Source organism: Squalius cephalus (assembly GCF_949319135.1).
Source record: "Squalius cephalus genome assembly, chromosome: 4".
In the NCBI taxonomy this organism is placed as follows: domain Eukaryota; kingdom Metazoa; phylum Chordata; class Actinopteri; order Cypriniformes; family Leuciscidae; genus Squalius; species Squalius cephalus.
Window position 1 is genome coordinate 18449218 of NC_137125.1, and position 26882 is coordinate 18476099.

Here is a 26882-nt window from a genome sequence, read left to right on the forward strand (position 1 = left end):
ATCTCTCTATCAGTCTGTCTGTCTATCCATCTCTCTCTATCAGTCTGACTATCCATCTCTCTCTATCAGTCTGTCTGACTGTCTATCCATCTCTCTCTCTCTATCAGTCTGACTGTCTATCATCTCTCTATCAGTCTGTCTGTCTGTCTATCCATCTCTCTCTATCAGTCTGACTGTCTATCCATCTCTCTATCAGTCTGACTGTCTATCCATCTCTCTATCAGTCTGTCTGTCTATCCATCTCTCTCTATCAGTCTGACTATCCATCTCTCTCTATCAGTCTGTCTGACTGTCTATCCATCTCTCTCTCTCTATCAGTCTGACTGTCTATCCATCTCTCTATCAGTCTGTCTGTCTGTCTATCCATCTCTCTCTATCAGTCTGTCTGTCTATCCATCCCTCTATCAGTCTGTCTATCCATCTCTCTCTATCAGTCTGTCTGTTTATCCATCTCTCTCTCTCTCTATCAGTCTGTCTGTCTATCCTTCTCTCTTTATCAGTCTGTCTGTCTATCCATCTCTCTCTATCTGTCTGTCTGTCTATCCATCCCTCTATCAGTCTGTCTATCCATCTCTCTCTATCAGTCTGTCTGTCTATCCATCTCTCTCTATCAGTCTGTCTGTTTATCCATCTCTCTCTATCTGTCTGTCTGTCTGTCCATCTCTCTCTATCAGTCTGACTGTCTATCCATCTCTCTCTATCAGTCTGTCTGTTTATCCATCTCTCTCTATCTGTCTGTCTGTCTATCCATCTCTCTCTATCAGTGTGACTGTCTATCCATCTCTCTCTATCAGTCAGTCTATCCATCTCTCTATCAGTCTATCTGTCTATCCATCTCTCTCTATCAGTCTGACTGTCTATCCATCTCTCTATCAGTCTATCTGTCTATCCATCTCTCTCTATCAGTCTGACTGTCTATCCATCTCTCTATCAGTCTGACTGTCTATCCATCTCTCTCTATCAGTCTGACTGTCTATCCATCTCTCTATCAGTCTATCTGTCTATCCATCTCTCTCTATCAGTCTGACTGTCTATCCATCTCTCTATCAGTCTGACTGTCTATCCATCTCTCTATCAGTCTGTCTGTCTATCCATCTCTCTCTATCAGTCTGACTATCCATCTCTCTCTATCAGTCTGTCTGACTGTCTATCCATCTCTCTCTCTCTATCAGTCTGACTGTCTATCCATCTCTCTATCAGTCTGTCTGTCTGTCTATCCATCTCTCTCTATCAGTCTGACTGTCTATCCATCTCTCTATCAGTCTGACTGTCTATCCATCTCTCTATCAGTCTGTCTGTCTATCCATCTCTCTCTATCAGTCTGACTATCCATCTCTCTCTATCAGTCTGTCTGACTGTCTATCCATCTCTCTCTCTCTATCAGTCTGACTGTCTATCCATCTCTCTATCAGTCTGTCTGTCTGTCTATCCATCTCTCTCTATCAGTCTGTCTGTCTATCCATCCCTCTATCAGTCTGTCTATCCATCTCTCTCTATCAGTCTGTCTGTTTATCCATCTCTCTCTCTCTCTATCAGTCTGTCTGTCTATCCTTCTCTCTTTATCAGTCTGTCTGTCTATCCATCTCTCTCTATCTGTCTGTCTGTCTATCCATCCCTCTATCAGTCTGTCTATCCATCTCTCTCTATCAGTCTGTCTGTCTATCCATCTCTCTCTATCAGTCTGTCTGTTTATCCATCTCTCTCTATCTGTCTGTCTGTCTGTCCATCTCTCTCTATCAGTCTGACTGTCTATCCATCTCTCTCTATCAGTCTGTCTGTTTATCCATCTCTCTCTATCTGTCTGTCTGTCTATCCATCTCTCTCTATCAGTGTGACTGTCTATCCATCTCTCTCTATCAGTCAGTCTATCCATCTCTCTATCAGTCTATCTGTCTATCCATCTCTCTCTATCAGTCTGACTGTCTATCCATCTCTCTATCAGTCTATCTGTCTATCCATCTCTCTCTATCAGTCTGACTGTCTATCCATCTCTCTATCAGTCTGACTGTCTATCCATCTCTCTATCAGTCTGTCTGTCTATCCATCTCTCTCTATCAGTCTGACTATCCATCTCTCTCTATCAGTCTGTCTGACTGTCTATCCATCTCTCTCTCTCTATCAGTCTGACTGTCTATCCATCTCTCTATCAGTCTGTCTGTCTGTCTATCCATCTCTCTCTATCAGTCTGACTGTCTATCCATCTCTCTATCAGTCTGACTGTCTATCCATCTCTCTATCAGTCTGTCTGTCTATCCATCTCTCTCTATCAGTCTGACTATCCATCTCTCTCTATCAGTCTGTCTGACTGTCTATCCATCTCTCTCTCTCTATCAGTCTGACTGTCTATCCATCTCTCTATCAGTCTGTCTGTCTGTCTATCCATCTCTCTCTATCAGTCTGTCTGTCTATCCATCCCTCTATCAGTCTGTCTATCCATCTCTCTCTATCAGTCTGTCTGTTTATCCATCTCTCTCTCTCTCTATCAGTCTGTCTGTCTATCCTTCTCTCTTTATCAGTCTGTCTGTCTATCCATCTCTCTCTATCTGTCTGTCTGTCTATCCATCCCTCTATCAGTCTGTCTATCCATCTCTCTCTATCAGTCTGTCTGTCTATCCATCTCTCTCTATCAGTCTGTCTGTTTATCCATCTCTCTCTATCTGTCTGTCTGTCTGTCCATCTCTCTCTATCAGTCTGACTGTCTATCCATCTCTCTCTATCAGTCTGTCTGTTTATCCATCTCTCTCTATCTGTCTGTCTGTCTATCCATCTCTCTCTATCAGTGTGACTGTCTATCCATCTCTCTCTATCAGTGTGACTGTCTATCCATCTCTCTATCAGTCTGTCTGTCTATCCATCTCTCTATCAGTCTGTCTGTCTATCCATCTCTCTTTATCAGTCTGTCTGTCTATCCATCTCTCTCTATCAGTCTGACTGTCTATCCATCTCTCTATCTGTCTGTCTGTCTATCCATCTCTCTCTATCAGTCTGACTGTCTATCCATCTCTCTATCTGTCTGTCTGTCTATCCATCTCTCTCTATCAGTCTGACTGTCTATCCATCTCTCTCTATCAGTGTGACTGTCTATCCATCTCTCTCTATCAGTCTGACTGTCTATCCATCTCTCTATCAGTCTGTCTGTCTATCCATCTCTCTTTATCAGTCTGTCTGTCTATCCATCTCTCTCTATCTGTCTGTCTGTCTATCCATCTCTCTCTCTCTATCAGTCTGACTGTCTATCCATCTCTCTATCTGTTTGTCCATCTATTATATGTGGTCTTGACTCTTACACACTGTTTCTAGTGTAATGTACTTTGTGGGGACCTGTATTGTCTCAGGAATGCCATATAAACCCCTCTGTGATTAAATACACACACTTCCTACAGGTTTAGCGTAATGGGGACCTTGTCTGATGAGTATCAATTATAACTCATTTTTTTAACTCTTTTATTATAGGCTACATGCACGGTTGATGAAGACATGATGACAATAAAGAACTGCTCTGGGGATTCTGTTACAACTGCTGGCATTTCACGACGTACAGTTGAGGTACATATATTTAATATCTATGTCTATCCATCTCTCTCTCTCTCTATCAGTCTGACTGTCTATCCATCTCTCTCTATCAGTCTGACTATCCATCTCTCTCTCTCTATCAGTCTGTCTGTCTATCCATCTCTTTATCAGTCTGTCTGTCTATCCATCTCTCTCTATCTGTCTGTCTGTCTATCCATCCCTCTATCAGTCTGTCTATCCATCTCTCTCTATCAGTCTGTCTGTTTATCCATCTCTCTCTATCTGTCTGTCTGTCCATCTCTCTCTATCAGTCTGACTGTCTATCCATCTCTCTATCTGTCTGTCTGTCTATCCATCTCTCTCTATCAGTCCGACTGTCTATCAATCTCTCTCTATCAGTGTGACTGTCTATCCATCTCTCTCTATCAGTCTGACTGTCTATCCATCTCTCTATCAGTCTGTCTGTCTATCCATCTCTCTTTATCAGTATGTCTGTCTGTCTATCCATTAGGGCTGAACGATTAATTGCATTTGCGATAATATCGCGATATGATGAAACGCGATTTTCTAACCGCAAAAGCTGCGATTAAACTTTGGTCACGTGACAAGCGAGAGTAAAGCAGTCTGCACTACGGAGGAAGCATCAACTTGGCACGCTACGCATATAGACCTGGCATAGGCTACAGGAAAGAACAGTTTGTGTTTAATTTATGTGATATTGTGTTATAGATTCTCTCCAACGATTTTGTATCTATTCAGATAATTTCAGAATAGAGTCTGAGCTTAGTTTTAAACACAGATACGTGATGACGCTGCGTGTGCTTTATAAACAACCGTATTAAGCTTGCTTCCTCTGTCTCACACACACGCACACGCGACACCACTCGAACCTTCCGAAAAATAATCTTTCATAAAGTTCGGAGAAGTTGAAGCGAATTACAAGGACATTCGCAGGCTGCATTGCACAAGATGCGCGATAAGATGCGCGTCACGCGTGCTTTGCTTGATGTCTTGTAGTCTGGCCCGTTCAAATACTCACGCGCGCTTTGCGAAGAGCGCTTGAGCATGCGGCTGAGCGACTCCGTCTACGTGGTTTAATGTACTTGCATCTCAAAATGCTTTTATGACGCGAAATTAATGTAAACGCAGTCAGTTATTTTAACAGACAGGACAAACCACATCTTATATTTCAAAAGAGATGAAAACGTTCAGACAGCCTACCCTTAAATACTGAAAGCACTCTTTGTTTATTGTTTGTAATGTTTTTAATGTTTTTATTTTATTTGCTTTTATGTTTTGAAGCTATATTAGTTCAAATTCTTAACATATAGTTGTATTATTTAGTTTTTTAATTTGTATTTCTTTTTAAAAGTACTTATAATTATAAATATTTTAAGTTTTATTAATAAGATTAATTAATAAGAAAAATTTTTGATTGGCTCGTGAGGTGCCTAAAGATTCCCATCCTATTTTACAATGATGTATTGCTTGTTTTTGTTGAAATAATAGAAAAGATAAAGAGCTTAAAAAATAATCGCATATTAAATCGCAATCGCAATATTGGTGAAAATAATCGCAATTAGATTATTTTCCAAAATCGTTCAGCCCTACTATCCATCTCTCTCTATCAGTCTGACTGTCTATCCATCTCTCTATCTGTCTGTCTGTCTATCCATCTCTCTATCAGTCTGACTGTCTATCCATCTCTCTCTATCAGTGTGACTGTCTATCCATCTCTCTCTATCAGTCTGACTGTCTATCCATCTCTCTATCAGTCTGTCTGTCTATCCATCTCTCTGTATCAGTCTGTCTGTCTATCCATCTCTCTCTATCAGTGTGACTGTCTATCCATCTCTCTCTATCTGTCTGTCTGTCTATCCATCTCTCTATCTGTTTGTCCATCTATTATATGTGGTCTTGACTCTTACACACTGTTTCTAGTGTAATGTACTTTGTGGGGACCTGTATTGTCTCAGGAATGCCATATAAACCCCTCTGTGATTAAATACACACACTTCCTACAGGTTTAGCTATGTCTATCTCTCTCTATCAGTCTGTCTGTCTATCCATCTCTCTATCTGTCTATCTGTCTATCCATCTCTCTATCAGTCTGTCTGTCTATCCATCTCTCTCTCTATCAGTCTGACTGTCTATCCATCTCTCTCTATCAGTCTGACTGTCTATCCATCTCTCTATCGGTCTATCCATCTCTCTCTATCAGTCTGACTGTCTATCCATCTCTCTCTATCAGTGTGACTGTCTATCCATCTCTCTATCTGTTTGTCTATCCGTCTATCCATCTCTCTCTATCAGTCTGACTGTCTATCCATCTCTCTATCTGTCTGTCTATCCATCTCTCTCTATCAGTCTGACTGTCTATCCATCTCTCTATCTGTCTGTCTATCCATCTCTCTCTATCAGTCTGACTGTCTATCCATCTCTCTCTATCAGTCTGACTGTCTATCCATCTCTCTCTATCAGTGTGACTGTCTATCATCTCTCTCTATCAGTCTGACGGTCTATCCATCTCTCTATCTGTCTATCCATCTCTCTCTATCAGTCTGACTGTCTATCCATCTCTCTCTATCAGTGTGACTGTCTATCCATCTCTCTATCTGTTTGTCTATCCGTCTATCCATCTCTCTCTATCAGTCTGACTGTCTATCCATCTCTCTATCTGTCTGTCTATCCATCTCTCTCTATCAGTCTGACTGTCTATCCATCTCTCTATCTGTCTGTCTATCCATCTCTCTCTATCAGTCTGACTGTCTATCCATCTCTCTCTATCAGTCTGACTGTCTATCCATCTCTCTCTATCAGTGTGACTGTCTATCCATCTCTCTCTATCAGTCTGTCTGTCTATCCATCTCTCTATCTGTCTATCCATCTCTCTCTCTATCAGTCTGACTGTCTATCCATCTCTCTATCTGTCTGTCTATCCATCTCTCTCTATTAGAGATGCGACGGTGATAATATTCTCCCACCGGTTAATCGACTTGTGACAACACCGGTATTACCGGTTTCATCGTGGGGGTGGGGGGTGTTAGAGTGATGTTTTTTTTTTTTTTTTACATGGCGTCAATTCATCATTCATATTGAGTTTGATTGACATGCGATCTGACCAATCAAATTCCACCATTTTTGTGCGATAAAGCAGTCAGAAGAGTTATTGATAAACTTCGGTGGATTTGAACTTGGCTTTAACTGAGGCAATCTGTCACGACACATTAAAGAGCCAAAAAACGGTAGGCCTATTTTATTTTTGTTTGACTGACCAAATTTGAAAGTTGAGACTTTGTTTCATATTAAATATTACCTGCTCGGTCCTGTCTTTCAGCGCGTTGTCCGTGTCCTCTATTTTTCACTGCTTGAGATTATGTTGAGAACAATAACGCCCTATTTGAGTGTATAGGGCGCGATTTCGGATTCAACCACAATGTTTGAATGGTGGGTTCGTTATTATTCATGAAAAACGCATGTTATTATTTCAGCACTTCGCGAATGGACAGCGACTCTTAAGTATCACGAATGCGTTCTCGCGCATTCATGTTAAGTGCATTTTTGGGAAACGCGCGTGGAATTGCGGCGTGTGACGAGCGTAACCTTGCACATAGAGAACGCTCTTAAGATCCAAGATACATCGTTATCGGGAAACCCGGCCCTGGTCTCCGCACTAGCCTAACTGAAAACTATGAAAGCCGTGTGGCCAACCGGTAAAAAAAAAAACTAAAAGAAAAAAATACATTAAAGAAACTATTCCCTCTGATTTTGTTTCATTAATAAAGTTTGACTAATCGCAGCAGTCTCACATTCGTTTAGAGCTCGTGTGAATTGCACGTATAAAATGAAGTTAACGAACAACCTCGTTCCATCAGGAAACGCCACATGAATTTCACTGCGCTTTATGAAGAGTTTTTATTTTGCGTGAAGAAGCCGTTCGCCGGAGATGTGTTAAAAGATTCATTCATGCACACAAGAGAGTGCATTCATGATTATTAGGCTACCGGTATACTAATTCTCCTGGCGCCGGGTCTGAGTGAGTAATTTACTCTCACCTTTGTTCTTTGATTAACATTAATGACACTCCATCTGACACGCGTCCCATTTTCTCACAAATCTCTACATTCATTTATGATATTATTTAAATCATTTGCTCTTATGAGAACACTCGACAAAACGGACATTTTGGCATAATTTGTGTGTGTTATGTTTTGTTCAAGGCCGAAAAGAGAACTCGATACTGACGCGCGTCTTTTCCGTGTGTGCGTGTAATAGGCAGGACTTACAGCGCGGTCTCTTGTTTTGTCGCGCTTGAATGGTTGAGCGTGATCATACAACGCTAGTCAACTGGTGACAGAAAATACGGATACTGCGTAATTGCTTTAAAAAAATTTTTTTTTTTTTTTTTTTTTGCGGTGCTGCGGTGGGCAAGTGATGCAACCGCTGTTGCGACTGAACACCGTGTAACACCGGTAACACCGACTATCGCGCCAAGCCTACTCTCTATCAGTCTGACTGTCTATCCATCTCTCTCTATCAGTGTGACTGTCTATCCATCTCTCTATCTGTTTGTCTATCCGTCTATCCATCTCTCTCTATCAGTCTGACTGTCTATCCAGCTCTCTATCTGTCTGTCTATCCATCTCTCTCTATCAGTCTGACTGTCTATCCATCTCTCTATCTGTCTGTCTATCCATCTCTCTCTATCAGTGTGACTGTCTATCCATCTCTCTCTATCAGTGTGACTGTCTATCCATCTCTCTCTATCAGTGTGACTGTCTATCCATCTCTCTATCTGTTTGTCTATCCGTCTATCCATCTCTCTCTATCAGTCTGACTGTCTATCCAGCTCTCTATCTGTCTGTCTATCCATCTCTCTCTATCAGTCTGACTGTCTATCCATCTCTCTATCTGTCTGTCTATCCATCTCTCTCTATCAGTGTGACTGTCTATCCATCTCTCTCTATCAGTGTGACTGTCTATCCATCTCTCTCTATCAGTGTGACTGTCTATCCATCTCTCTCTATCAGTCTGACTGTCTATCCATCTCTCTATCTGTTTTTCTATCTATTATATGTGGTCTTGACTCTTACACACTGTTTCTAGTGTAATGTACTTTGTGGGGACCTGTATTGTCTCAGGAATGCCATATAAACCCCTCTGTGATTAAATACACACACTTCCTACAGGTTTAGCGTAATGGGGACCTTGTCTGATGAGTATCAATTATAACTCATTTTTTTAACTCTTTTATTATAGGCTACATGCACGGATGATGAAGACATGATGACAATAAAGAACTGCTCTGGGGATTCTGTTACAACTGCTGGCATTTCACGACGTGCAGTTGAGGTACATATATTTAATATCTATGTCTATCCATCTCTCTCTCTATCAGTCTGACTGTCTATCCATCTCTCTATCAGTCTGTCTGTCTGTTTGTCTATCCATCTCTCTATCAGTCTGACTATCCATCTCTCTCTATCAGTCTGACTATCCATCTCTATCAGTCTGACTGTCTATCCATCTCTCTATCAGTCTGTCTGTCTATCCATCTCTCTCTATCAGTCTGACTATCCATCTCTCTCTATCAGTCTGACTGTCTATCCATCTCTCTCTATCAGTCAGTCTATCCATCTCTCTATCAGTCTGTCTATCCATCTCTCTCTATCAGTCTGACTATCCATCTCTCTATCAGTCTGTCTGTCTGTCTGTCTATCCATCTCTCTGTATCAGTCTGTCTGTCTATCCATCTCTCTCTATCAGTGTGACTGTCTATCCATCTCTCTCTATCTGTCTGTCTGTCTATCCATCTCTCTATCTGTTTGTCCATCTATTATATGTGGTCTTGACTCTTACACACTGTTTCTAGTGTAATGTACTTTGTGGGGACCTGTATTGTCTCAGGAATGCCATATAAACCCCTCTGTGATTAAATACACACACTTCCTACAGGTTTAGCTATGTCTATCTCTCTCTATCAGTCTGTCTGTCTATCCATCTCTCTATCTGTCTATCTGTCTATCCATCTCTCTATCAGTCTGTCTGTCTATCCATCTCTCTCTCTATCAGTCTGACTGTCTATCCATCTCTCTCTATCAGTCTGACTGTCTATCCATCTCTCTATCTGTCTGTCTATCCATCTCTCTCTATCAGTCTGACTGTCTATCCATCTCTCTATCAGTGTGACTGTCTATCCATCTCTCTCTATCAGTGTGACTGTCTATCCATCTCTCTCTATCAGTGTGACTGTCTATCCATCTCTCTCTATCAGTCTGACTGTCTATCCATCTCTCTCTATCAGTCTGACTGTCTATCCATCTCTCTCTATCAGTGTGACTGTCTATCCATCTCTCTCTATCAGTGTGACTGTCTATCCATCTCTCTCTATCAGTGTGACTGTCTATCCATCTCTCTCTATCAGTGTGACTGTCTATCCATCTCTCTCTATCAGTCTGTCTGTCTATACATCTCTCTCTATCAGTCTGACTGTCTATCCATCTCTCTATCTGTCTGTCTGTCTATCCATCTCTCTATCAGTCTGACTGTCTATCCATCTCTCTATCTGTCTGACTGTCTATCCATCTCTCTTTATCAGTCTGTCTGTCTGTCTATCCATCTCTCTCTATCAGTGTGACTGTCTATCCATCTCTCTCTATCAGTCTGACTGTCTATCCATCTCTCTCTATCAGTCTGACTGTCTATCCATCTCTCTCTATCAGTCTGACTGTCTATCCATCTCTCTTTATCAGTCTGTCTGTCTATCCATCTCTCTCTATCAGTCAGTCTATCCATCTCTCTCTATCAGTCTGTCTGTCTATCCATCTCTCTCTCTATCAGTCTGACTGTCTATCCATCTCTCTATCAGTCTGTCTGTCTATCCATCTCTCTCTATCAGTCTGACTATCCATCTCTCTCTATCAGTCTGACTGTCTATCCATCTCTCTCTATCAGTCAGTCTATCCATCTCTCTCTATCAGTGTGACTGTCTATCCATCTCTCTCTCTCTATCAGTCTGACTGTCTATCCATCTCTCTATCTGTTTTTCTATCTATTATATGTGGTCTTGACTCTTACACACTGTTTCTAGTGTAATGTACTTTGTGGGGACCTGTATTGTCTCAGGAATGCCATATAAACTCCTCTGTGATTAAATACACACACTTCCTACAAGTTTAGCGTAATGGGGACCTTGTCTGATGAGTATCAATTATAACTCATTTTTTTAACTCTTTTATTATAGGCTACATGCACGGATGATGAAGACATGATGACAATAAAGAACTGCTCTGGGGATTCTGTTACAACTGCTGGCATTTCACGACGTACAGTTGAGGTACATATATTAACTGTGGCATTTTAGTAAGGATGATGTAAAGTAAGCCCATCATTGTTGGTAAATAAACCCTGACATGATCAGGACCCTAAATTGGAGTTGTTTTATGGTGCTTCAAGAAAGTCTTAAATAATTTGCCCTAAACTGTTAGGACAGTTTTTCAATTTTTTTTTTCTTTTTCTTAACAGCCTTTGGTTGATTACTCAGACAGTGAAGATGACATTTCGTGTTCTAAAATGATGACATCTTATAAACAGGTATTTATTTTTCATTGCTATTACCATTTCTTTTTAATTGCCTCATACTTCAAAAGCACTTTTTTTTTTAAACTGCATAATATTGTATTTTTATTTTTCATTATATGATAAACATAGTTCTATAAGCATATATTTTCCTAGTTTATTTGAAGGCTTGCCATTCTGACGTTTGTCTAATTTGTCTTTTTTAGATGAGACCTGCAACTCATGAGGACTCCGATATTTTTTACTCTGAAAATTCCAGTGGAGATGACAGTACAGACATTCAAGATGACATCAGACTGAAACATACACCATTTGCAATGAGTGAACAACATTCCACTTGTGCCACAACATTCAAAAGACCAAAAAACACCAGAGTAAGTTTTTTTTTTGTTTTTTTTCATTTTATTTATTAATCTATGAAAGAGGATTAACTAAACTGGATGGTCATTGTCTTTCAAGGCTAGAAGGAAGATTGCTGAGCACTCAGATGTTTTTGATTCGAGCGAAGATGAGTTATCTGAAGTCAGTGAGGAAGAGTACATCCCTGACACATCAGAAGAGAGTAGTGCATCAGATAGTAGCACAAGCCTTACTGTTTCACCTAAAGGTAAAGGAAAGCTCCAGACTTTGCCAGTCCAGTGCAGTTCAGCTGAGAACAGAAGTACAAACTACAATCCTCAAAGCAGCTGTGACTTAGGGAGCTTCCAGAGCCATGGTGCAGCCTCAGTTCCTGACAGCACAAGTTCAGTGATTATCCCAGCTATCATTAAAAAGAGGGATGGACTGAGAATGTATAGCAAGAGACAACATTGCTTTTTTTGTGACAGTGCTTTTACGAAAATTGCTAGACACCTAGAGCGCAAGCATAGCAATGAAGTAGAGGTAGCAAAGGCTCTAAGTCATCCAAAAGGCTCCAAAGAAAGGAGAATGCAGCTTGAGTATCTACGCAACAAAGGTAATTTTGCTTACAATGCTACTGTTATTAATACAGGCTCAGGACAGATGATTCCACGGAAACTGCCTAAAAAGAATTTGGATGGGGAAAAATTCATGCATTGCATTTACTGCCAAGGACTCTTCTTAAAGAAAACCCTGTGGCGACATGTGAAAGTTTGCAAATTCAAGCCTTCTGACGTGAAACCCAAACCTGGAAAAACCCGTGTGCAGGCTCTCTGTAGCTTTGCACAACCTCCCCCACCAGGAGTAACTCATGGTGTTTGGAAGCTGTTAAATGCTATGAACCAAGACCAAGTGGCACTTGAAGCTAGAAATGACTGGTGCATTTTAGAGCTGGGAAAGCATCTTTACAACAAGTATGGATCAAGAGTTAAAATGCATGAATACATCCGTCAAAAGATGAGAGAGCTTGGAAGACTCCTCATATGTACTAGAGAGGTAACACCCCTTACATCTATTAAAGAGCTCATCCATCCCACAAACTTCATGCATGCCGTTAATGCAGTTAAAAGAACAGCTGGATACATTGAAGAGACCAATGTGTATGAAAAGGCTAGTGTTGCTGTGAAACTTGGTCATAGTCTGAACAAAATCGCAATGCTTATTGAGAGCCATTCTACAATCAATGGAGACAAAGCAAGTGCAAATTTTGCGAGCAGCTTCCAACAGCTGTATCAAACCCGATGGCCCGAGTACATTTCTTCAACAGCACGGCGAACAATGGAGGAAGCAAAGTGGAACTGCCCACATTTGCTCCCGTTCACTGAAGATGTCAAACGTCTCCATGTGCATCTTGATGAGCAAGAGAAAGTGTACCGCAAACTCTTGTCAACACAGCCATCATCTCAGCATTGGTCAAAATTGGCAAAGGTTATATTAACTCAGGTTATGCTTTTCAATCGTAGGCGAGAAGGGGAAGTGTCACAAATGCCTTTGTCCGCATACACCTCCAGCAACCAAACAGAAGCTCATCCGGATATTAGCATGGCCCTCACAGAGTTGGAAAATAAACTGTGTCAGTACTTCAAGCGTATAGAGATCAGAGGCAAAAGAGGCAGAAAAGTTCCAGTGCTTGTTACTCCTTCAATGCAAGAGTCGATCAGCCTGCTGATTAAAAACCGGAGCAAGTGTGGAGTACTGAATGAGAACCCTTTCCTCTTTGCACGTCCTTCTGCAATGACCTTTTTCCGTGGCTCTGACTGCATCCGTGAATTTGCAGGTGCATGCAATGCTAAGAATCCTCAAACTCTAACTTCCACCAAGTTGAGGAAACAGATTGGTACCCTCTCTGAAGTGTTAAATCTGAGCAACACTGAGCTTGATCAGCTGGCTGACTTCCTAGGCCATGATATTAGGATACACCGTCAGTTTTACCGCTTACCTGAGGGGACCCTTCAGCTGGCCAAAATGAGCAAAATTCTTCTGGCCCTCGAAAAAGGACGCTTGGCAGACTTTAAAGGGAAAAATCTTGATGAAATCATCATTGATCCAGAAGGTACTATACACTGTTACTGTGACCATTGTCTGAATTGAATTAATTTAGAGATATTGGTTCTGTATTTTTTTTTTTTTTTTTTTTTTTTTTTTTTTATTCTGTAATAGTTTACATAAATTGTAATATAGGTTTTTGGGAATGCTTTGGAATAATATGCATGTATTACCTTGTGTTTTTAAATTAAATGTTTATTTAAAATTTAAATAAGTTAAATGATTAATTTCTGTGTTTTCTACCCTCAGAGAACGTTACAGTGGACAGTGATTTAGAGGAGTCTACTTCCAATCCGAAAGGTAACAATTTCATTTAGCAAGTTTGTTCCAATTTATTTTTGCCTAATTCTAAATTGTTGTTTCTAGGGATGGCAAATTGGTTTGAAATGGGTGGTTCATCTTTAGATTATTTTTCTCACTTTCTACTGACTACATGCACAAATTACTTTAGCATGTTGCTTAGGCATTTCCAGTTTAGTTTTTTCCCTCGTGGTTTGCGCATGAGCCCGCACACACCCCAAAACACTTTTGCCAACTTCTAAACCCTGCTCAAAGTTGCTTTATGTTGTTAAATGACATCATAAGCTAATTAGCATAATCATTACATAATTTATATATTAATATTTGTCAAAATACAACACCAATTGAGATTGAGAGAGTGGCTTTATTCGCTAGACTTAAACCTAAAAATACTCCTGTATATATGGTGTATTTGGAAAATGCAGTGTTTTAAAATTATCATTCTGCTTTCTATGCACAAAATACAGATTATGTGTGTTTATCAACCAGTATAGCTATTTTCCTTAAAGGATAATTCTGGTATTTAGCACTTTGAGTCTCTTTTCTGGTTTGTTTTGGGTGAACTAGAGTGGTGGACACAGAAATGTTGACGATGGGTCCTGTCTCGACTTTTTGACTCGTTTAGAATCGCCTTTGACCGCTTCAGAGTGGCTGTCTATGTATGGGCCTGCACGAACATCCTTAAAACAACCCTTAACGTTCGTTTTCAAAACTGTGCAACTCACCGAGTGGTTAGTGGTGTTCGTTGATGTTCCAAAACAAGTAGCGTAGCGAAATACAGTTTCTGTCGTGTTTTATTTGGCATTTTGTAAAATCCCATTGATCTCTTTTGGAGGACTCATTGCTCGTTGATATTACTGCGCTACCGGGAAAGGAAAAGATGCTTCAGACTCAAATAGCGAGCGGAAGTTTATACTCGGTTGTGAGGTATCTGAAAAAATAGTTCCACTATAGCAAACAATAACATGGATTGAAATCATACATTGCGCTGATATATTTGTTTTTAATCATCAACGAACACCACTAACCACTCGGTGGGTTGCACAGTTTTGAAAACGAACGTTAAGGGTTGTTTCAAGGACATGTTCGTGCAGGCCCATACATAGACAGCCGCTCTGAAGCGCTCAAAGGCGATTCTAGAAGTCAAAAAGTCGAGACAGGACCCATCGTCAACATTTCTGTGTCCACCACTCTAGTTCACCCAAAACAAACCAGAAAAGAGACTCAAAGTGCTAAATACTGGAATTATCCTTTAACACGCCCATCTTGGTTTTGGTACAGGAATGCAGTCAACTATATTTTCCAGCCGCTGAATAATGTAGACTTTTCCAGATTCTGACTAAGCTAGCTTGCTGCAATAGTGACGTCACATGCATGCAATGATTACAAATGTGAATAGGGATGATTGGATTGTTAAATTGTTTAGCAATTAGATTTGTTTTTTAGAAAGTGTGACTTTTTGGATGGTGAGTAATATTACTGAAATTTTATTAGTAATTGGTTGCACTACTAGTTACCAGGGAAAGTAATTGTATTGCTGTGCATTACAAGTACTCAGTGGAAGTATGATCCCCCATGGGTTAGAAGTAAGTTTAAATAACTGATTAAAAAATATTACAAAGTCCTCTTTTTATTCCAAAAAGGAATACAATTTAATATTTTATTTTCATTGTTTTATTCCAGTCCCCAGGACACACCTCCCAGAATATTTTAGATGACTCCCTAATTAAACACTAAGAAGCTAAGTTGAATCAGGTGTTTTAAATAGTGAGGCATGTAAAACATCTCAAAATTCTGGTAGGTGGGTCCCCAGGACTGAAGTTGAGAACTGCACTTTATGTTCTCAAGTTATTTTGGTTGCACTTAAAACAGCAGTGATAAATAATAACAGATGCGGGGTAGCTTTGTCAGTTTAATGAAGATATGTGTTCATACTCAGACTGGCATAATTTTTACTTTCAGAGTGCACTACAGGATCATCACCACAGCACCCTGAATGTGAAGACAGCACACTTCCAGCAGACCCAGTGTCCAAAAAAAAGAGGGGTATGTTCATTTTAATTTCAACTGATTGATGGTTAATATGTTCTCCAGTTGCAGTAGGTTTCTATTTACAACATGATTTTTGAAGCATTTCAATATACTAACTACGGAAGATTGAGATTATTTCAAACATTGAATGTCTCAAGCTGATCTCAAGGATCCGTATCTTGGACCGATTAAGCATTTAAGCAACTTCTTACTAGTGAAATGCTAAGATATATGATGTAGACCTACTTGTTCCCTCTACAGGTCACATCAAGAGGACAGCCTGGAACAAACACGAAATTGATGCAGTAGAGAACCACATGATGAGGTTCATAAAGAACCGCAAAGTTCCAGGGAAGGCAGACTGCGTAAGGTGTTTGGAAGCTGAACCATCTGCTCTAAAACAGAGAGAATGGTCTGCTCTGAAGTTTTATATAAAAAATCGAATCTCTGCTCTACAAAGAAAAGATCTAACACACTAATATGGAAGTAAAATAATGACAAATGTTTTTGAAACTAAAAAGCTTGTTGAATTGCACTAAGTAAAAATATGCAGTGCATTAACCCTGCTTGCATTTTAATGCATTGTATTTTCAGGCCTTGCATTTGTATGGGCTGAAATTCAACGTGGTTGTATATTTAAGCTGTGAATATTTCAATGCAAAACATTTCACACATGTTTTCATTCTTAAAAATTCAACAATCCATATTCACCTTTCAGATTGCACTTCCAAAATGTTCATTCTGTTTAAAAATACAACCTATAATATTCGACTGGCAATTTTCGGTCCATTTTATTCCACTTCCACAAATTCAGTGGTTCAAATTCGATCTGCAGGAAAAGCAGTAGATTGCCGATTGATGATCTCCATAGCTGTTAGTCGGCCTCACCAGCAGGGGAGTGGAGCGAGCAGTAGTTGGCCATTTGTGATTATCATCAGGGCAATGAATTGTGATGATTATCATATGGAAAAGCTGATAAAGACACAAAAGCTGTGTTTACATTGAAGTCTTCACTGTTACTTTTGTACATGCAAGTTTTGCACAGCTTTCTCTGTCATGACCGAGATTGTTTTTCCCCGATGCTGATGCACAGATCAAACGTTAAATCTGAGGTAGTAGACATATATTTCTCTCGGTTGTTTAGTTTTCTTAACTGTATATTGCGCCGCTGTGCTGCAGAACTGGGGATTCCCTTAATACGTCACTCTCCAGGATTCCCCTGTGGTCTCAGGACACTCAAAGTTACTCAATGGACAAAATACAGTGATATAAAAGACCAAACTCGCAGGCAAGCAGATGGACTCAGAATAACGCGCAAAGCTTAATGCTGAGCGTTTCCCAGTGATAGACTGGCATAAAGTTAGCTTGGCGTTGGACATTCGCACATTTAGGGACCGTCTCTAAAGTTACATACGACATTGGTACACATGTTTCTAACTTCAATTGCATTTGAAGAGAATGACTTAGTCATAAAACCAACTGTAAAGTGTTAATAGGTGCCATGATGCACACTTTTACTTTACAGTTGGTTTTATGACTGTAAGTCATTCTCTTCAAATGCTATTGAAGTTAGAAACATGTGTACCAATGTCTTATGAGAGACGGTCCCTAAATGTGTGAATATCCAGTTTCAGGCGAACTTATGCCAGTACTTCACTGGGAAACGCTTAGCGTGAAACTTTGCGCGTTACATTCATATTCTGGTCCATCTGTTTGCCTGTAGCCTATTAATATCGCCCTCATCCCCAATAAGGTGGGAGTTTGGTCTTTTATATCACTGTATTTTGTCCATTACTTTGAGTGTCCTGAGACCGCAGGGGAATCCTGGAGAGTGACTATTGAGGGAATCCCCAGTTCTGCAGCACAGCCGCAAGGACGTGCAAAGAGGAAAGGGTTCTCATTCAGTACTCCACACTCGCTCCGGTTTTTAATCAGCAGGCTGATCGACTCTTGCATTGAAGGAGTAACAAGCACTGGGACTTTTCTGCCTCTTTTCCCTCTGATCTCTATACGCTTGAAGTAATGACACAGTTTATTTTCCAACTCTGTGAGGGCCATGCACAAGCTGTTTATGAGTCAAGATACTTATCTATCATTAAATCTTTACATTTCATTCTGATGATGACAAACTGAAGTGAAATGAAGAGACTGACTGTATGTGTTAATATTTATGAACACAAATCATAGTTACATTTGAAAAATTCATTCTCTACTTCACTTTCATCTGAAGTGCTGACATGTTTTTTCTCTCTCTCTCTTTTAGCTTTTCTGCAAATATGTGTTCACATGCACTAATATTTACTTTCTTTAATTGTTCAATTTATTTAGCATAAAAATCAACATATCATTAAGAATCAGACTACATCAAAACGACCCGTTCACATACAACATCATTTTATTAAATCATTCTTCGTACAAAAGTAAATCTTCTGAAATCTTTACACCGATCTCTCTGATCATAAACTGAAGTGACATGAGATGATATGAGGAAACTGACTGTGTTAATATTCGTTAGTTTAGATGAAGGGGAATACTCACAATATAAAGTTAAGAAAACTAAACAACCGAGAGAAATATGTCTACTACCTCAGATTTAACGTTTGATCTGTGCATCAGCATCGGGGAATAACATAATCTCGGTCAGGACAGAGAAAGCTGTGCAAAACTTGCATGTACAAAAGTAACAGTGAAGACTTCAATGTAAACACAGCTTTTGTGTCTTTATCAGCTTTTCCAAATGATAATCATCACAATTCATTGCCCTGATGATAATCACAAATGGCCAACTACTGCTCGCTCCATTTCTGTAATTCAACGAATGAGTGAGTCTCTCACCCGTTACTCTATAGTGTTCTTCGTCAACAGCCGCTTGCTCCCCTGCTGGTGAGGCTGTCTACAGCTATGGAGATTATCAATCGGCAATCTACTGCTTTTCCTGCAGTTCCCGGATATCAATGTTGAATTTTCTGTCGAATTTGAACCACTGAATTTGTGGAAGCGAAATAAAATGGACCGAAAATTGCCAGTCGAATATTATAGGTTGTATTTTTAAACCGAATGAACATTTTGGAAGTGCAATCTGAAAGGTGAATATGGATTATTGAATTTTTAAGAATGAAAACGTGTGTGAAATGTTTTGCATTGAAATATTCACAGCTTAAATATACAACCATGTTGAATTTCAGCCCATAAAAATGCAAGCCCTGAAAATATTATGCATTAAAATGCAAGCAGGGTTAATGCACTGCATATTTTTACTAGTGCAATTCAACAAGCTTTTTAGTTTCAAAAACATTTGTCATTATTTTACTTCCATACACTAATATTGACACCATGTTGAGTATTAGTCACCAGGTTATATCTTAATCTTGCCTGTATGGATTTGTTGATTCAGTTCTTTTCAAATGTTTTTAAAGTGTTTCAAATAACTTTTATACTGCAGTTAATGATTTGTTTTGTTTTTTTAGCAAGTTTTCATAATTGTTTTTTTAATGCCAAATGTTTACTATACACGCAGGCATGCAAAAGTTTCATGCTGAAGTTTTACTTGACGATACGTTTTGAGAAACTGTTTAGAAGTGTTTGTCAAGGGTTTTATTAATTAATATGAACATGAGCATGGAAGTCTTATGCTAGATCTATTTGTTGACAGACATTTGATGCAAGTTTTGAAAATGTTAACATTACATGTCACAGATAATTATTTATACACGCATGTACATGTCTACATATATGTACGTATGTTTGTGTATGTAGGTTATACTTTTTTAGAAGTAAAAACATTTAATGTTGCTTTCTATAAATAAAGAACTCAAAAAAGTAGATTCTCTTTTTACACTGCTTTTTAAAAAGTGCCTTTTAAAAATTGTTACTGGGGCAGTCTTCTCAAAATTAGTTGATACAAGGATACAAGTAGCTATGTACGTTTGACCCCACGATGACCTAAAACTAGTTTGGTGTGTGTACGTTTGATCCCCACGATGACCTAAAACCAGTTTGGTGTGTGTACGTTTGACCCCACGATGACCTAAAACTAGTTTGGTGTGTGTACGTTTGATCCCCACGATGACCTAAAACCAGTTTGGTGTGTGTACGTTTGATCCCCACGATGACTAAAAACCAGTTTGGTGTGTGTACGTTTGATCCCCACGATGACTAAAAACCAGTTTGGTGTGTGTACGTTCGATCCCCACGATGACTAAAAACTAGTTGTGTGTGTGTGTGCGTTTGATCCCCACGATGACCTAAAACCAGTTTGGTGTGTGTACGTTCGATCCCCACGATGACTAAAAACTAGTTGTGTGTGCGTTTGATCCCCACGATGACCTAAAACCAGTTTGGTGTGTGTACGTTCGATCCCCACGATGACTAAAAACTAGTTGTGTGTACGTTCGATCCCCACGATGACTAAAAACTAGTGTGTGTGTGTGCGTTTGATCCCCACGATGACCTAAAACCAGTTTGGTGTGTGTACGTTCGATCCCCACGATGACTAAAAACTAGTTGTGTGTGTGTGTGCGTTTGATCCCCACGATGACCTAAAACCAGTTTGGTGTGTGTACGTTTGATCCCCACAATGACTAAAAACCAGTTGTGTGTATTGGCGGACCTCAGATTTACACAAGACCTGAAATGACCCCACAAGTAGCCACTGTGTCATGTTTGAAAATTTTATAGCAAAATATTTGTAATCTGAAAGGACATTTTCTAAACTGATATTGTATTAGTTGTCATAATATTTTTTTTAGGTCTTAAAGTTTATTAGAAAGGGTGGTCCCCATTATGTAGCATTTCTGACAGGTGACCCCCACAATGCATATAAACAAGTATGTGTGTGTGTGTGTGTGTGTGCGCGCGCGCATGTGAGAGACGCGTGAGTGACAGAGAGACGGAGGGAGAGCAGGGAAAGGAAATGCAGCTGAACGAATACGCTGCGTGTTTTAAATAGCGTTAAAAAATGAAATACCTTGACAAAGACGAAAACTAAGGACATTTACTCTATAATTTGATTTTATTTTAGTTAGTTTTGCCGAACACACATTACAGTTTTAGTTAGTTATCGTTTTTTTGTAATGCCTCGTTTTTATTTTTAATTCAGTTAACGACAATGTTTTTTCCCACCTAGTTTTCGTTTTTTCGTTAGTTTTCGTTAACGATTATAACCTTGCTCGCAACAGACACACCCCAAAGCGGAGACGTAACAGCGTTGCCAGCGGCACTGAGCGGAGTTATGCCGCATTAGTAGTGGACACGCACCGTTAAGGCCTATTTATACTTCTGCGTCGAACTGCTGCCGTAGCTACGTCGTAGGATGTGTGTAGCGCGCGTACCCTACGGCGTAACCTGACGTGCACCGCTCCAAAAATGTAACAACGCGTCAATTCTACGCGGACGCCAGCGCTGTGATTGGTCTGCCAGAACCCCTCCCTCGGGGTTTCACATGCTCCCTAGGTGCGCGTCAACGCGGACAACAACACAAAAGTATAAATTAAAACCAACACGTTGCCTACGGCGTATAGGAAAAATGACGTCATTGCGGTGTGGGCGGTCATGCGCGTTGGGTTCGCAAGACCCAATTTCGCCTGGCCGTGTGCGCGACAATTTTTGTAACAACGCGCGCGGCGCCGCATCCGAAGGTGAACGACCTCGAGCCGAATCTGGCCGAGTTCGAACTTCTCACCACACCGGCACCCAGTTTGCACCTATAAATTAGTTGCTTGCATTTAAAAAATGAGCATAAAATAGCATAAAAAAGTATTTTTAATTAACATAAAGGTCCATGTTTAATAAAAATGTACACGAAACTTAATGAAATGTTTAGTGAAATTAGAAAATATAAGAGATTGTTAATTTATTTATACACATTCTCATATCCATATATTTTGTTTTACTGTCACTAGAAATAATCTCAGGGTTTACTGGGTTTTACATGATTCTTTTTGTAGTGTGGTATTGGTGGCGGTATACTAAAATAAACATTGTCACGTGTATATAGCTTCTTCTTCTAACCGCTGATTCCTGATGGTTTAGAGGATAATTACTCGAGTCGCCCCCTATCGTTTCAAAGAATAGTACAACGGCGAGCGCGTCGAGTATAAACGCCTCGTCTGTTTGGGGAGGTGCGTGCGCAGTCTGTGGAGACTCGCGCTGCGGAGCCAGGCGAAAGTATAACCAAGGCTTGAGGCGTTTAGCGCGGCGCGGTACATGCGAATTAGCCTCATTTGCGCGTCCAGTTCGCACGAATGAGGCGAATTGACTAACACAGATAATGCATCTGTCTTTTCTATCATTTCACTGTAGCTCAGCATCGTGATGTAAAGTTAACGCTATTACTTTAACAGCAGCAGTAAAACTGTTTCTACTGTGATGGTTTAACTTTGCAATCAATCCGTGGTTCAGCAGAGGCTGATATATAGAAGTAGCCTATTAAACTAAGTAACGTTAAAGCTAAGTTAAGTTGACACTACGTTGTGCCATTTAATTTTGCCATTCATAAATAAGTGTTTTGACATGTCTAGCCGAGTGGCACTATCCATGGTACTGGGAGGGGGATTTAATTCTTGCATGTTTTCGTTGTTCGTTGTGCATGATCACAATTCATATGTGTGGGGAAAGATAAGCTGTTAGAGTAAAAATACTGCGTTAGGCTACTTCATGAGTTAATAAGAAAAAGGATTTTACAATTCCTGTGAATGCAGTGATGAAGTTCATGTTCTCATGATTTATTTTTATGAATAAAAATGTTTCAAAACATCCCCCCCTCTGTTTTTTTTTCACAAATAGCACCCTGATAGCAACGTTCTGTGTTTGCTGGGTAATGCGTAAAATCAGTTTACCTTTTAGAAAACAGGGTCCCATAAACATCTTTAGTCCTATTTCACATCACTGCACCGCAAATTTGACACAGATTTAACTTGTTAGAGAGAAGTGAGCAAGTAATGCCTGATCAAACGTACCTGTGAATTGTACCCATTACTGTGTAGATGCCATTTTCTCTTACTGTCTCCACTGGTTAAACTTCACAGACTTCCTCCAGATGCCTCTCACACTGCAGACTTTCTGTCACGCATGGACAAATGAATTCTGAATTCAAGTTGGGAGGAAAATTGCACATTTTATATCAAGGACAAAAAAACATTCTCTTACCTCTTGTATATCACAACAGAAGTCTGAATGACTCAAAATGGTGGAGACAGCCCTTAACCTCAAGAAATGTATCTCAGATTGAACATTCAATGGCATCTTACTGGAATTTCCGGTTAGATTTTAGTGGAATACATTTTTATGTTATTATATATATTTTACTATTATATGTCTATGTAACATCATGCAGATTCCATCTTGCCCAAACTCAGGAGTGTCCTGAACGTGCAGGAGGAATTGCATCAGTCAGGAGGGACCAACCTATGTGTGGCAAGGCGGGTTAGATCCCGCCCTATTATTTGTGGTTGTCACCTGAGTGATGGGTGTGACAGCCTATCGGCAGCTACCCCTGGCCTATTTAAGGCGGAGTTCAGGCCACCTGGGTATGTGTCATTGTCATGTTTGTTTCTGTGTGGGTGAGTGCAGCTCTGTGGGAGGTATGTACCTAGCTGTTTGGCTAATGTTGCTGCTAGTACACTTGCTCTTTTAAAGTGGGGATGTATATGTTTTAGTCAGGTTAGGGTCCAAATTGGTGCGACGTTGCTTTCGGGTGCAGGCTGTCCTTATCACAGGTCTGTTTATTCCAACGGACTAATATTTGTTCTGGTGTGATCCCCGGTAACCTATGCTTCCTTCATAGAGCAGCTCATGTGTTTGATCAGATGGAACACCGGTACATTTGCGGTTTGCCTATTATGAATGAGGCTGTGAGTAACTGAATATTCTGTGGGTCTAGCGATCTATTATTGGGTATGTATATCTAACCTCTTGAACATTAGTGTTTTTTTTGTGCGTCAATCCGCTTGAGCGGTTCGTCTCTGTGGACTGTGGGGCAAATGCTTCCTAGACCAGAGGTCTTCAACCCTGCTCCTGGGGACCCACTGTCCTGCAAAGTTTATTTCCAACCTGCTTCAACACAACTGCCTGTGGTTTTTAAGCGATCCCGAAGAGCCTGATTAGCTGGTCTAGGTGTGTTTGAGTAGGGTTGGAGTTAAACTCTGCAGGACAGCGGGTCCCCAGGAGCAGGGTTGAAGACCTCTGTCCTAGACAATGTCGTAAGACTGCACTGTTTGTTCTGCTGCTATTAATAGTACGATGTGACGTTTCGTTATTGTTTTGATACGTTCCCTTTTGGATTTGTTTTTCTGTGATTTAATCTGTTTGTCCAATTAATTGTCTTCATTTTGGATTTGTTGACTTTATTTGTTGTCTTATTCTATTTTTGTTTATAGCAGTTGGCTGCTCCAATGTTTGGTCTTCAATGGCAATTTGATGTAAACTCCTTGGGTCACACCAGCCTGTTAGAGATGCGCGGTTGGCGGTTACAGCCGCGGACTCCGCGGATAAACCGCGGATCGGGCGGATGACGTGACGAAAAATAATATTTTAATTAAATTTGGGCGGGTGGCGGGCGGTTGAACCAATCAAATGAAAAATATATGTATACACCAATCAGCGGATGGCAGGCGGGTGCGGTTTTGAAAATTGGTCAAAAATGTTGGTGCGGATGGATGGCGGACGGATGATGAGTTTTGTGATGCGGTTGCGGATGAAATAATAGCCCATCCGCGCATCTCTACAGCCTGTTTAACTTCTGTGGCCAGTAATTTGCCAAGTGTTGACCTCCTTTGTAGTTTGAACTTGTTCTACTATAACTTGTTGATACATGTGTCTGCGGCTAAATGTGAAGTATATTGTGTTTTTTTTTTTTCAGGAGCTGAAGGCCCCCGGTGTAGGGAAGCTAGCTGTCCTTGCCCATTTGGTGGTGGTGTTTCCTTCACTGAGTGTTTTGCCGTTGGCACCTGCGTTTCCTTCACTTAGCGAGTGTGAGTGTTTGTGTGAAGTGGAATTTGGTGAGTGGTGTACTCACTGCCCAGCTAGCTGCCCTACTAGTAAGCCTCAGCCTGAAAGTATTTGTTTGTTTGTTTTCTTTATTTTTGGTCTGGGGCCTGTACCATGAAGGTAGCTGAACAAACTCGGGGTTACAGGATTAGTTTTGAGTTGACAAAACCAAACCGATGCAATCAGGCTTTATTGGTACCATGATGCAGCTCATCAACTTTCTCTGTCAACTCAGGCTTTGATCCTCAAGCTATGATTACTCCACGCGCGCGTGCACATAAAAGAGTGACGTCGACACTGAACAACCAATCACGGGTAGAGCGAGAGCGATATATTTTTCCGCGGAGGAGCAAGAGATAATCATTCAGAATTACGATGAATTTAAATATGTATTTCAAGCTCGAAACACTACAGTCTCTGCTGCCAAAGCAAGAGAAGACTGTTGGAGAAAGATTGCTGATTGTTAATGTGTAAGTTAAACAAATACGTTCTATATTTATGTAAAATTATGTATATATGTATGTCTAGCCTATACGTGTAATATAGCCTATAGCCTATTTTTATAATATATAAAAATGTGCATGTACTAAGAAAGATTAATATTCATTGATTTTTAGATGCAACCCCAACTCCAATGTTCTTGGCAGCAGATAAAGACAAAATATAATTCAAAGTGGTGAGTATTTACCACAACCTTTTATTATTTTTGTGAACATTTTATCACAAACATTTGTTTGCAGCAAACAGAAATAAAGAATTAAATTCAGAAAACCAGAATACACTGTGGCGGAGGAGTTGGCTCTGAGTAGGCAATAAGGGATGGCTGATTATGGATGGGATTACAGGTGCTGTACAATCTGACCCTGGCACTGGCTCCTCTAAGCAAGTAACACTGTTGTGTTAATACATTACTACTTTATGTTTTAAATAGGACTGACTGTATGTTCTGCAGTAGAGGGAAATACAGTGTCCCTTTTGAAGCCAGCACACATACACACAGTCTCCCACACAGAGGTCAGTATGCAGCAGACAGAACACCAAACATAACCTGCTTTACAACAGTTATGCTTTACATTAGCCTACTTTTATTTATTAGGGTGGAGGAAATGATGAAGACACTCTGTCTGTGTGTTATTAGACAGTTGCTGATGTGAATGCACTAGGCTTTTTATTATGGCAAACATTTGAATGTGTGGCATAAAAAAGGGACTGGCCCTTACACATCTCTTTTATTGTAGGATTTTACACAACCTGCCCCAGAAACTGAGGCCTCTACCTCAATGGCCTTCAGAAGAAATGTGTAAGGATTTAAAACCCTTGACATAAATTACAGTCAGTCCTGTGTTTGTAGGAAGTCAAGGAACTTTTTGTGATTTGATGAGCCTCCAGAAAACTTGTAAAGATCATGTTTGTGGTGGAATTATGTTTCAGGTGGAAACAGACTCAGTCAGGTCCCTGTACAAAAGGAGTCTTGAACTAGACTGTTCACTAAAGGAGTCTTTAACTAGACTGTTCACTAAAGGAGCTGCTGGACTGAGCTGAGGAGGCTCCAAAAAAAAAAAAAAAAAAACAGTTTGAGACCTATCTGCAGTTTCAATGTGCTTTTATTAAGTGTAATATTGTATGGTGATTGCATCTACATCTGCACCAGCTGGGTGGTCCGCTCTGGTGACTCTGAAGCGCCGAACACAGTTGAAACGTGCCTTTAGGAGGCCAAAGGTCATCTCTATCTTTCACTCTGGTTTTACTGAGGGCCACATTGAAGCGGTGCTGTGGCCCTGTCTGAGGGTCATGATAGGGGGTTATTGTGTAGGTTTTTCTATCTCCGTTCAAATTAAGTGTTTTGTACTGTACCAAATTTAACTTGCTTTCCTCAAAGCGCTGACACAACACAGACTCACGGAAAATTCATGAGTCAAGCACTGGAGCCAGGCCACTATTAATGAAACTATTCATGTACTCCTGCAGAGCGACCTTGCGAATGGTTTGACAAACCGTGTTTTCCCCTAGCTTCTGTGCGTCACCGTGCA

General features: G+C 40.3%; 1 protein-coding gene across 1 annotated transcript; it reads left to right on the forward strand.

Annotated features, from left to right (window-relative positions):
• Positions 1–12768: 12768 nt before the first annotated feature.
• On the forward strand, positions 12769–24831 carry LOC307156995 (uncharacterized protein; the record flags this gene model as incomplete). The annotated part of the gene is made up of 6 exons (XM_079868723.1): positions 12769–13543; positions 13786–13836; positions 15799–15882; positions 16129–16237; positions 23437–23447; positions 24725–24831. The coding sequence occupies 6 exons, from the start codon at positions 12769–12771 to the stop codon at positions 24829–24831; spliced, it is 1137 nt and encodes a 378-aa protein (XP_079724849.1).
• Positions 24832–26882: the final 2051 nt, after the last annotated feature.